This window comes from Callionymus lyra, chromosome 5 (assembly GCF_982586985.1).
Source record: "Callionymus lyra chromosome 5, fCalLyr1.hap1.1, whole genome shotgun sequence".
In the NCBI taxonomy this organism is placed as follows: domain Eukaryota; kingdom Metazoa; phylum Chordata; class Actinopteri; order Syngnathiformes; family Callionymidae; genus Callionymus; species Callionymus lyra.
This window is the reverse complement of record NC_141822.1, coordinates 11,087,695-11,100,156: the sequence shown is the minus strand read 5'-3', so window position 1 is coordinate 11,100,156 and position 12,462 is coordinate 11,087,695. Positions and strand designations below refer to the sequence as shown.

At 33.8% G+C, this 12,462-nt stretch overlaps 1 protein-coding gene across 1 annotated transcript in view; it reads right to left on the bottom strand.

Moving 5' to 3' along the window:
• The window catches only part of LOC148079282 (mediator of RNA polymerase II transcription subunit 13-like), a 121,257-nt gene that overhangs the window by 12,519 nt on the left and 96,276 nt on the right, over positions 1 to 12,462 (bottom strand). Inside the window, exons 5-16 of the mRNA XM_087790778.1 lie at positions 9,756 to 9,901; positions 9,493 to 9,687; positions 7,760 to 7,921; positions 6,909 to 7,065; positions 6,734 to 6,835; positions 5,090 to 5,740; positions 4,102 to 4,288; positions 2,946 to 3,024; positions 2,192 to 2,313; positions 877 to 955; positions 581 to 798; positions 345 to 520 (exon numbers count right to left, since the gene is read on the bottom strand). Coding sequence (XP_087646904.1) covers positions 345 to 520; positions 581 to 798; positions 877 to 955; positions 2,192 to 2,313; positions 2,946 to 3,024; positions 4,102 to 4,288; positions 5,090 to 5,740; positions 6,734 to 6,835; positions 6,909 to 7,065; positions 7,760 to 7,921; positions 9,493 to 9,687; positions 9,756 to 9,901 — 2,274 coding nt within the window. The remainder of the gene's footprint in view (positions 1 to 344; positions 521 to 580; positions 799 to 876; positions 956 to 2,191; positions 2,314 to 2,945; positions 3,025 to 4,101; positions 4,289 to 5,089; positions 5,741 to 6,733; positions 6,836 to 6,908; positions 7,066 to 7,759; positions 7,922 to 9,492; positions 9,688 to 9,755; positions 9,902 to 12,462) is intronic.

The following is a 12,462-nucleotide window of genomic DNA, read 5'->3' as shown; positions in this document are numbered from 1 at the left end:
ATATAACGATATAATAATATCACAAGATACTTATATCACGAGATACTAATATAACGATATAATAATATCAGGGGATACTAACATCGCAAGATAATAATATCAGGAGATACTTATATCACAAGATATTCATATCACGAGATACTAATATCACAAGATACTAATATCACAATATATTTACATAGATATATCTATATATACTGTATATATATATATATTTAAGGATACTACTATCTTGATATACTTCAAGATAAAAACAAATGTCTCCTCTGGTGCTCAGTAGAAAACTCTAGATTTAACAAAACTAGTTCTGGTCAAAAGAAAAGTAAAAGATCTCAGTGACTCACGTGTATCCATCCTTGTTGAAACTGTGGTTCTGGTTCAGGATCACGGGGAAATGTTCCATCTTGGGCATCAGGGACCAGGAGGGTCTATAGTAGCACTGCTCGGGGATCTTGAGCGGCGGCAGAGTTTGACTCGGGAGGCAGGAGAGAGGAGCGAACATGGACGAGCCCAGAGACATCTGGAAGATAAAGTCAGTCGTCGTCAACCACTGTCCACCTTACATCCCATAAACCGTCACCTTGAAGTCCTCCTGACCCGGACTGGCCCCGCCGTCCTCCGCCTCCATCCTGTAGTCATTCGCCTGGCTGGTGGTCGGGGGGGCGAGGTGGTCCGCGGACCCCGTGGGGACGGAGAGCTCCTGGCTCGGAGTGTCTCGATACGTCATGTTTGGAGAAAACGCCGGATGCTGCTCTAAAGACGGAGGCGTCGGGAACATGCGCTGGAGGTCGGCGATCGCTGAACGCAATTCAAATAAACATTTAGAACAAATCATGTTAAAATACATTTAAAAACATATATATTCAAGCAACTCACTCGACGGATACGGAACTGCAACTCTCCCTTCTTTTCCTAGGGGGCGATCTTCTGTGGAAACTGGCAGCTTCGTCGAATGCTAAAGAAAACAAATGCGTTTGTTAAATTCCTGTTTGTTAAGAACTTGCTTTCATTATATTTTCACTTATGTTTATTTTGCATTTTTAAACCTTGATTTGTTTATTTATTGCCTCATGTATTGTTTTTCTTAATAATTAAACTCAATCATTGCTATATTGAAATAGTGAATTCGGATTTTATTGCATAATTGAGCGACACCGTGATTGGCTGAAAGTTCGATCAAGTAGCTCGGTACTCGTTTGGTATAGTCTGGTGACACTATTATACCAACATTTCTTTATCACATTTAAAAGCCTAAAATAAAAATAAAAACTTAATTAACTTAACTTATAATTAAGAAGAGAAAAACTAATTATTATAATTAGAATATCAGACACTATTTAAAAAAAAACAACAGTGTTTAAATATTTAAGATAAAAAAATTAAATGGGTAAAAAATAACAACATTTCAATTACAAAAATATTCAACTATTCAGAATTATGTTAAAAGTTTAAGTTTCTACATATAGTATTTTTATAGCTTTTTATTTATCTTTTTAAGTCAAAGCACATTTTGAGGTTCTGGAAGAATTCTTAGTAGGAATAGTTGGTATAGTTTTTTATAGTAAGTTATATGGAATTTTGTAATGTATATTTTTGAACATAACAATATATTATTTAAACTATTCAGTTTTTTAATTTAGTTGTAATTTTGACCCTTGGAGTAAAATTATCCAAATTTATGGTCTCACTTTAACTTATATTCCTACAAAAATGTTGTTTGCTTTGACGTTTGAAATGTTTATTAAAACCCTTAACTTATTTTAATTACCAGAATATAAAATAATACTTAGAGTGAATGTCCTGAGACTTACAATTTAGTTTTGAACTATTTAAAGAAACTACAGATAAACCTTTTTGATGCTTTCAGAAACTGAAACGTGGAAAATATTATATATATGTTAATATATGCATCACTTTCCCTGAATGTCCTCACAACATTTCTCAGGTAAAGAAAATCTCATTCACTGATATATTTTTTGTTTTCGTACAAATATAAATGTCTTTTGAGAAATATTTACTAAATCTTTTGCACTGATCAGCCAATCAGATCGTGACACATCACATTCACATAAAAAAACTTTATATACAAGCATCATCAAATTCTACCAGCAACCTTGAACAAGAAAACTCTTTTCAACTAAATTCAAGTATTGTTTTCCATTAGAAGTTTAAATAGTAAGAATATTCTCACCCCAAGTTCATCCTCTTCTTCATCAAAAATGTTGTCCAGGTCAGCGATGTTGACCACCAGGTCTTTTTCTCTGGTAAGAGAAGGATTGACTTTGGAGTTGTCGTCGTCCTGAGTCGATTCATCTGAACACAAACAGTTACATCAAGAAAAAGATGTGAATAATAAACATGATTATTCACATCTTGAGGTCTGCAGATTTACACTAATCTTTCAATTCAATGAGCGTTTGTTCGAAGATGTCAACATATCAATGGTTTATAAAAACATTTAGAGCCGGAGCAAATAGAAATATAACAACAGTTTGAAAACAACAATAATCTTCACTATGATCAGATCTTAATGTGTTGTCACCTCCTGAGTGTGTGTTTTGTGCCGAAACAATCATTTACGATGTTCAAAAAACTAGTTGTGAAGACAAGGTCTGCTGCAGAGTCAAGATACTCGTCTGTTAAGGGTTCATAGCGACTCATTTTTACATTAGTTTTAACATCGTGAACTGATACGAAGTGAAAAAAATAGCTCAGATCCGCATTTAATTCACAGTAATAACACTTATATTCACTATGTTTGTCACCTGCTGTAACCTTCACCTGTCGACATCACACATAGGCCCGCCCATTTTTAAGTCGGAACTAAACTATATTTGCATTAACCTCAAAAAAAAACTATATATTTATGTATTTTTTTAACCAATAAATGAGAAAACTTCACTTCAGCCACACTTTACAAGTTTTCAAAAGATGCGACCACAAACCTGACTCGGGAGCAGAGTTGAATATCGACATGGCGTCTTTTCCGTCTGGCAACGTTCCATTGCTGGTGATTTCTTCTCCCTGAAACATGAACAGTCAACAAGCTGCACTTCCTGCTTCTCAATAGACAGTAAAAACTACAACAGATGGAGCATGAATGTCATAATCTGCTGCTGAAAAAGGTTTTGAGTAGCAACTGATTCATTTATTCAGTTTGTGACAAAATAATTGAATACATTCAGAGTTAATTTGTATTTTGTTACTCTCATAAAAAAACAAAAAAGTTACTGAAATCGACAAGATTAATCTTGTTTAGCACACAATGTAGCTGTTTTTAAAATAATAATTTGAGGCTTGTCATGATGATATGATGTCTATATATTTATTTAAAGCATTTCATTATTTTTATGAACAAATGAATTTGATATTTTCTATACTGAAAGGTTACGTTTGTTTTTATTTATTAATTTAATTAAGTAATATGTATATAGTGTATATAGAAAGGTTGAATTAATATTATTTTTAATTTAATTTAAAATAATTGAATATTTACAAAACAAATCACATTTTGTAATTGATAGCCTTTTTAAATTGAATGTAAAATGTTGTTATGAAGACAAAAGCAAACGAGTACCGAGCTAGTTGATCGATCTTTAAGCCAATAATAGTAGCACAAAGTTATTCAAAAACAACCTTTTAATATACAATTATTGAAATGAATTATTATAATTAATCTTTATTCAACTAAAACAATAAAAACCTTTCAATACAAAAATGATTGAATTCAACTCTTAAAAAACATAAACAAAAGTTTAAATTTTCAACATTTGATGGCACTGATATACATAACTCACAGTTAGAAATACAATAATAAACTGATCACTTTTATTTGTCAATAAACATGATGACAGTTGTGCTAGCAGGAAAAGCTAACATGGCTAGCAAGAAGCAGCTAGCCTTTCCTTTTGTTTGACACGTTTAGTTATTGAATTCCTCAATAAGACTCAATAGATAATGTTGTATTTTATTCTCAATGTCTATTATTGTCAATAACTTATATTAATAAGTTATATAACAATAACTTAAAACAGGAAATGGTAGAGAAAGTAGAAGTCATTAGCATGTTAGCATCGAGTGCTAACGTTGTGTGTGACAAACCTTCTTGCTGGACTCCTGCTCCTGACTCTTCAGCCTCTTGGAGGAGAAGGTGTACTCGATGTCTCCCTCCTTGAAGTCGTAAGGATCTTCTCCGGGGTCTCGCAGGACCTCCACGCCTAAAGTGCTGATGTGGTCCTGCACGCGCTCGTCCGACAGTTTGAACCTTTTATGCTTCTGTGTGTAAAGTCTGCAGACACAAGTGTAGAAGTTTGTCAGTGAATCACAGTATTGAGGTGTTTATTAAAGTATTGAAACTTTGAATTATCTCATTGAAATATATATATATTTTTTCAGCATTTCATTCTTATTTTGAATCAGTTTATTCAACTATATATTTATTGAAAGGTTGAATTACTTTTAAGTAAATAGTTTAATTCAATAATTTCTGAGTAGAAAGTTTGAATTTGTTTTTTGAACACTTTTATTCAGTATTTGTATATGGAAAGGTTTAATTATTATCACTATTTTAAAATGAATTAAAAGGGGAATATTTTCTAAATATATATATATATATTTTTACACATAGAGTTTGACACTCATATTCTAATAATAAAAAAAGGTATTAATGCATTTAAATGTTTATCTAATTTATATATATATATTTCTATTTAGTCAAGTGGCAGCAAGATTTAAATTATTGTTTTATCATTGGAATTAGAATATTAAACACTATCTGTAAAAAATATATTTTTTTACAGTAAAAAAGTAAAGTAAAGTAAAATTTTTACTTTTACTTTTGATTTAAAAACATCAATAGAATAAACCTTTCGATAAACAAATTATAAAAGTTATTCAAAATAACAATTCAATGCTTGAAAAAACAACATTTAAATAGTTTTCTATATTGAAACATTAGATTCAAACATATTCTGATGGCACTGATGTACTTTTATACACAAAAGATTATTATAAAATGAAGTACAACGTTAGATTCAAGGTTATATTATAAAAATAGTTGTCAATCATCGATTGTCATCGAAAACATCACCTCTTAAGCCCCGCCTCCTCAGCTGCCGCCTCCGCCTTCATCTCGTCTAACTTATCGACGGGCAGCTCCGGGGGTCTGCAGTCGGCCCTGTCGGTCCTGGGGGTCCTGAAGCCCCTCCACCAGCCCCCCCCAGTGTCCCTCTGCCTCATCAGGGCCGCGTACACGGCCGTCTCACTGGCCATCATCCCCAGGCCCAACGCTCCGTCCTGACACACCTGCATGTCCACGTGCCCGTTCAGGACCTCGGGGTCCTGGACCCGGGGATGTGGACTCAGAGTGGGCGGGAGCGGAGACATCGGCGACAGGAGAAGAGGTTCAGGCACTTTCCTTTCTTCTGTGAGCGTTTTGGGATACTTGCAGTTGGCTAAGGAGGAGAGAGGCTCCAGCGGGGCCTCTAGTGACACGAGACCCCCGAGTGGAGGACCTCCAGTAGGGTCCTGCTCCAGAGGGGCGTCCTGGGAGAGCGAGAGTCTGTGGTGGAAGGGGATCGTTGCCGATCTCTTGGACTGCTTCTCCGCTTTCTCCACCTTGTCGGCGCCCTTGTGTTTGGACTGGGAGGGGGGATAGAGTGAGGGGCCGGGGGTCTGGCCGCTGCTGGTGCTGGACTGGGAGTTGGTGGAGGAAGACGAGCTGGAGTTGACCTTCTTCAGCCTGAAACAACACAAAACTGATGAGCTGCACAGGAAGATCACTGTCGGCATTGTTTGTGTTGTTGTTGTGTATTTTTACACAATTTTATTTCACCCTTTAAAAAACTTTTATTTATACTATTTCTTTTTTTGTATATTGACAACAAAATGTGAGATTCTAATGAGAATTTGTAGAACATGAATCCAATATATTTGTAAATACAGTTTATATATTTAACCTTTAAAATATATTAAAAAAAAAAAAAAATTAAAAAAAGATCAACACATACTGAAAATACAACAAGTATGTGTGTTGGACAATAAAAGTGATTTGTGCAAAAATACATTTTTTTTATTGAATTTAAAAAGCTAAAAATAAAAAAATAAAATGGATTTGGAAACATTTACTTTTTAATTATTGTTATTAGAATATCAAACATTATGTATAATGTATATGTAAATCTTCAATTCAATAAAGAAAATATAATATCAATATGAAAATGACTGAATTCAATTATTAAAAATAAAAAAATATAACCTTTCAATATTCTAATAATTGAATTCAATAATTAAATAAAAACAAATTCAACATTTAAATACAAATATTATTGAATTTAATTAGTTTAAAAAAAATGCTTAAGAAAACGAATATTATTATGTATATATATATTATTATATTTCAATAAAATAAACAATAAAAAATAAATATTTTGATGACACTTACATGCTTCCATAAACACACACTCTGTGAATAAACGCCAAACTACACACACTTGAAGTAAGAATGAAAAGTGAGCGATCTTTCATTCTCTTTATTCGTTTAACTCATATTTCTGTGTGTGTTTTTTTGCGAACAAACACGGTTCTTCTGAAAAGTTTACAGTAACTAAAAAAAAGATGCAGTGTCAACCTCCAGCCACCAGATGGCCTCAGTGTTTTAAGTAGAAGAAGAAACTACAACTTTTGAGTGGCGACAGAAACACTTTCGAAGATTCTGGTGACGCGTGTGCAGCACCTGGAGCAGCTGCAGGGGGCTCTGGCTCCCTGGTCGTTGAAGTCCCAACACGTGGCAGCCGTGTGGTCTCTCTTCAGCGGGTCCTCGCCGGGCGGCTTCGGCCTGCAGACGCGGGAGGGTCAAAGGTCAAGCTGTGCCTCCATCCTCACCCCCCCTCACCCCCTCGTCGACTCACCTGTGCTGAGGCTGGTTCAGGTAACACTCCCTCCAGGCCTGGTGGACCACCTGGGACGTCAGGTTCTTCCCACAGTGCTTCGGGCTCACCGTCGCCATGCCGACGCTGGTATCCGGAGTCGCTACGCTGGAGATGGACGTCACGAAGCCGCTGTCGGCTGCAGACGATCAAGAGAACTTTATTTTGAATCCATCAGAATATTCAATAGTTGAATTAACCTTTCTTTAATCTCAGGGTCAAGGTGACCCGTAGGCCAAGAACATTTATTTTTTGGGCCTACAGGTCACCTTGAACCTGTGATAACAAGGTTTAAGCATTTTTAAATACTGTTTTTGTTTAATTTAAATTGTTTACCCATTGATTTTAGATAAAAACAAAGACATTTTGTTTACAGTATATTGTTAAATTACTTTTTTATTTAAAAATGTAATTACAAAATTGTTTTACACATACAGTTTGACATTTTAAGTCCAATAAATCAAAATTCAATTTTCTTTATTCAGAATTTTAAAAATTCATGTGCTTTTAAATTCAATATAAAAATGTGTAATAGAGCCACCAGACATTACCAGACGAGCACCGAGCTAGTGGATCAAACTGACACATCACATGATCATGTTTCTTTTTTTAATTATCGGAATTAGAAATCAACTTTTATAATTATTATATTTAAAAAATAAACCTTTTTATATAAAAATAATCAAATTATTCAAAAAAAGATTTTAAATAAAAAAAAGAGTAAAAGTTTCAACATTTAAAATACTTTATCCAATACTTTATTGCACTGATATAATCGTATAAAACCTTTTCCTCCGTCTGGTGGGAGGAAAGCAGAGTTCCGAGCCAGTTACCTGAGCAGGGTTGTTCCGGGGAGGTGGGCGGCGTGAGGGGGACGCTGCAGTGGTTCTGCTCTCGGAGCCCGTGGACCACTGGGGGGGGCGGGGGCTGCTCTGGAGGAAGGTCCCCCTGAGCGATCAGCACCAGAGCGGCCGGGTAGGTCATCCTGACTCCGCCTGGGAGGAGAAGACGAGGAGAAGACGAGGACGATGACGCGTCGGTTTGACATCAATGGCTTGTTTGTCATGAAATATTCATCCGGAGAATCTATTTTTCATCAGCTCTCCTCACAAGCCCCGAGTCTCTCTGCGGACTCAAACCTTCCTGCTGCTGCTCCCATTACAACCAGGTCACGTGACCAGGGGACACCTCAGGGCGTCACCTCGTCCCCTCTTGACTTTTCATCAACTGCCCTCTCGTGACTGATACCAAAGTCGTGAGTCAAAGTGACCACCAGGGGACGCTAAGGAGCCGCTCCTGGCTTCATTAGCAGGAGAAGTTCTTTAAGGATGATTCATAATTCAAAACGTTGCTTCTGACATGACTCTGGCTCACATTTACATTCCTGACTCCAGATGTTCAACATGGTTTCACTTTTGCTATAGAGACACATGTTTATTTCATCACGTATGTCGTTTCTTATTCATCACAGCAGTTATTTATAGTCGTTTTCCTGCGTTTCTGAACGATTAAATCACTTATTGTGTATATTTTATCAGTTTATTTTTTTAATACAAATTTAATTTACAGATGTTTCATTGTTTTAATGCAGTTTTGTTTACTTTGTTGCTACTTATGGACTTTATTATCAGTTATTCATACTCACTTTAAATAAAACTGTTTTTATAGACTATATTTATATAGATTCTATATTACATATTTTTTATATAATAAAGCTTTGAGCTTATCTTTGGATTATATTATAATATTTTAACTTAAGTTAAAATTATTTTACATTTTTAATTATTTTCTTATAATGAATTACATTAAATAGAAAATGTAATTGTGGTTTAAATGTAATTGAAGTATAAAGAAAAATATAAATTTGTTCTCATTTAATTCTCAAAAGTATTTAAACATTTTAAATAAATTATAACTTTCCTAAAATATACATCTTATTTATATATTTCATTTCAACTAAACTAAAGTAGGTTCGTCTTTGTACATATGTATTTATCGTTTAAGTGTAATTTAAATATTACAAATAAAAGACTTAAAATGTGTATTAAAATATAATTAAACCCCTTTTAAGCTGCAATTAAAGCCCTCATTTTTTCATTTTGGAAAAGTAAGAAATGTGTAAATATTAAATATATTTTATTTTATGTATTTATGTTTTCTGAAACTTTCTACCATATTATTCATTTTATATAACACAAAGTGTTGTGTTTTGAGCTCCAGAATATATATATTTTTTCACAATTACTTTTGTATTATTTTACCAGTTTTTAAAGCTGAAGTTGAAAAAAAATAATTAAATAATATTTAAGTGATTTCAATCTTATTGAATCATTTCCACAAAAAATACCATGGTATTAAAAATTTGTTGAATATAATTTTCATTATTATAACGAGTAATTCAGAATAGTGTGTAAATATTTAAGAATATTTGATTCATGTAATCAAAATTGTGTTTTCTAACCATTATAATTTATTGTATTAAAGTGAAACAGAACTAAATCAAAAGCTTCATCTCTTCAATAAGTTTGAACATTAAATATACGATCACAACATCTTTCCTTCGTACCTACGACGACCTCCACGGCCACCTGAGCGTTGGGATCACACGACTGGTTTCCCTCCTGCTTCTCGCCTTCTCTGCGCTGCAGCACCGTCGGGTAGAAGTAGCTCCACTCCTCCATCAGCTTCCTGGACGCCGGGTCGCTCATCTTGAAGGCCTGACCGGTGAGGGTCCCGTTCAGACCGTACGGACTCAGGATCACTGCACAGAAACATGGTTTTGTTTCTCCTCCAGAGGCAGGCCTGGTCGTGGTCCTGGTCGTGACTCACCTTGCACAGGTGCGGCGGAGGTCTGGGCCAGTCTCACGTGCTGGTCCGTGACCTGGTACGCCGGCTGGTGCTGAGCGATCTCCACGCTGGTGCAGACGTTGCTCTCGCCGTGGAGGAAGAAGGAGAAGGAGCAGGAGAGGTGCTCGCTGGAGAGGGAGGAAACCAGAGTTCATACACGTGTGGAGGCAACATTCGTGCTCGTCAATCACACGAGGGTCAAATCAAGGTCGTAAACTACATTTATATTTAAATCAAAAACATTTTTTGTTTGATAGAAAAAGAGTCTGTGATTATTATTTTTGTGTGAAACAGAACAACAGAAACAGAAAATATAAATATATATATATACGTATATATATATATATATATATATATATATATATATATATTTTATTTTTATTATTATTTTTTATTTATATATATATTTATCATGAAATTAAATTAAAATTATAGCATAAAACAACAGAGTAATAATAAACAATAATACACAATTAAAAGATGCAATATAAGTTTATAATATAATATAAGTGAAATTTATAGATCAATAAATATATATTTTTAATCATGAACACGAAAGGTTTTAACTCAATCATCGTTTCGTCATCATTTCTGGTGTATTTGTGTTAATTAAGTCGACTTACAAATCACGATTCATTCAGTTAAATCTTCCTTTTTTTGGCTTATTGAACAAAGTTATTTGTTTGAAGGGTTTTCTTTTCTTGCTTTTAAAAATAAATCGGTTAGAAGTTTATCCACTTTGCTGCTCAATCATTCATTTGATCACTTTATAGATTCCGAGCACAGGAATTATTGAACATTATTGGATTAAGTAACATTTGCTTCACTGATGAGGACGAATCAAAACACTGGCTCAGCGCTCGGACATTTTGGAGCAAAAATAATTCTCTTATCAATGATGGATATTTTACTGATGGAACAAACGTTTCCTTTTTCTTCTTCTAGAAATCAATCGATGACGCAAAGACTATGTTCAAAACTTTAAAACAATGAGGTAAATTAGCTTTAATTCTAAGGTGATCGTGACTTAAGTGAAGCAGGTTTTGTTTAATTAGTTCTTCATCATAGCAGTTAATAAAAGTTCCAAGTTTTATTAACTATACAACTTATATATATATATATATATATATATACTTACAAGATTTAAACATCCACTTCCAGGACAAAATGACAACATCTTCAAAACGTTTAGATATAAATTCTTATATCAGTATATTAAATAAATATACATTCTTATCACATTTCTGTGTGTCATTACAACCAATTTTTTAAATCCTTTTTCACAACAATATGAATTTCGTGTTTTTAAGAAATTGAGAAAAACTGCAATAACACGAGTAAAATCATGAGTAAAGTTTTATTTTAAATGGTTTCTTTACAGTTCAAGTTGCTTAATATATTTTCTTTTAATGAAGTAAATTATAAATAAAAATGTATAGTTTAAATGTAATATTTAGTAAGTATTTAAAAAAGAGTATAATAAATACAAATTAGTACATTCCTAAAATATACATTCTATATATTCTTTTTTAACTATAATGAGGTAGGTTAGTCTTTATATATATATATATATTTATTTCACACTAAGCACTTGTATGTACAAAAATGTTTCAATGTAATTTAAGTATAAAAAAATAATTCATTAGTGTTTTTTTGTTTTTTTTTACATTATATTCTTTTCTTTTAATATTTTGTTTTAAAAGAAACTGCACCAACACGAGTAAAATCCAGAGTCAAGTTTTATTTTAAATATTTTTTTACAGATTAAGTTGAAAATAGTTTTCTTTTAATGTAGTAAATTATACATAAAATGTATGTTTAAAAAGCAAAAGGAAAAGTAGAAGAAGTAAAAAATAGTATCAAATAGTTTATAATAAAGTAGGTTAGTCATGTATATTCATTTCACACTAAACCTTCCGCTCTAGAATGTCATTTAAAACAATGTTTCTTAAATAAAGTATTATATTTAACAGCTAAAGTTAAAACTAGCTTCCTTGCAATAAATTGAATACTGAAGAAACTTGTATGTATCAAAATGTTTCAATGTAATTTAAGTATAAAAAATAAGTATTTAAAAAGTATAACATTTTTATTTCTATTATATTGTATTTTTCAAAATTTCTTTTAATGTTTTTTATTAATACCAAAGAACTGGCTACACAAGTGAAATCACGAGGAAAGTTTGATTTCAAAAGTCAAAAACTTAAAGTAACAATCTGTGGTGCAGATCGTTCACTGTCAGGGAGCGTCAAACTAGTCTCTCCAGAGTCAAACTGCTCTACGATGGATCTTCTTCATCATCACTCACGTCGCCTCTTTATTGCAGGAATAAATCCTCATTTGCTTGTGACGGATCGTCCTCGACCGTGTTTACATTTCTCTCTCCTTTATTACACCAGCCAGACGCTGTTCATCATCTTCCTGCTTTTTTTTTTTAATCACGCGTAATTGTTGGGCTCTTATTGCAGTCTCTCCAGCAGTGGGTGGGCCGGACAGAACCGCCAGCAGAACCACTTCACTGATGTATTCTTTTTAATCTGCTCCTGCATGATCGTGCCAGCGGGTCGTCCTGGGCCACCCTGAGGGTCCAGGACCTCCGCCCGAGCGGTCAGACTTAATAAAGATGGCTGCAGATGACCGGGAGAGAAGAAGGAGAACTGCTGCATGAACCATCATGGAGGGAAACACG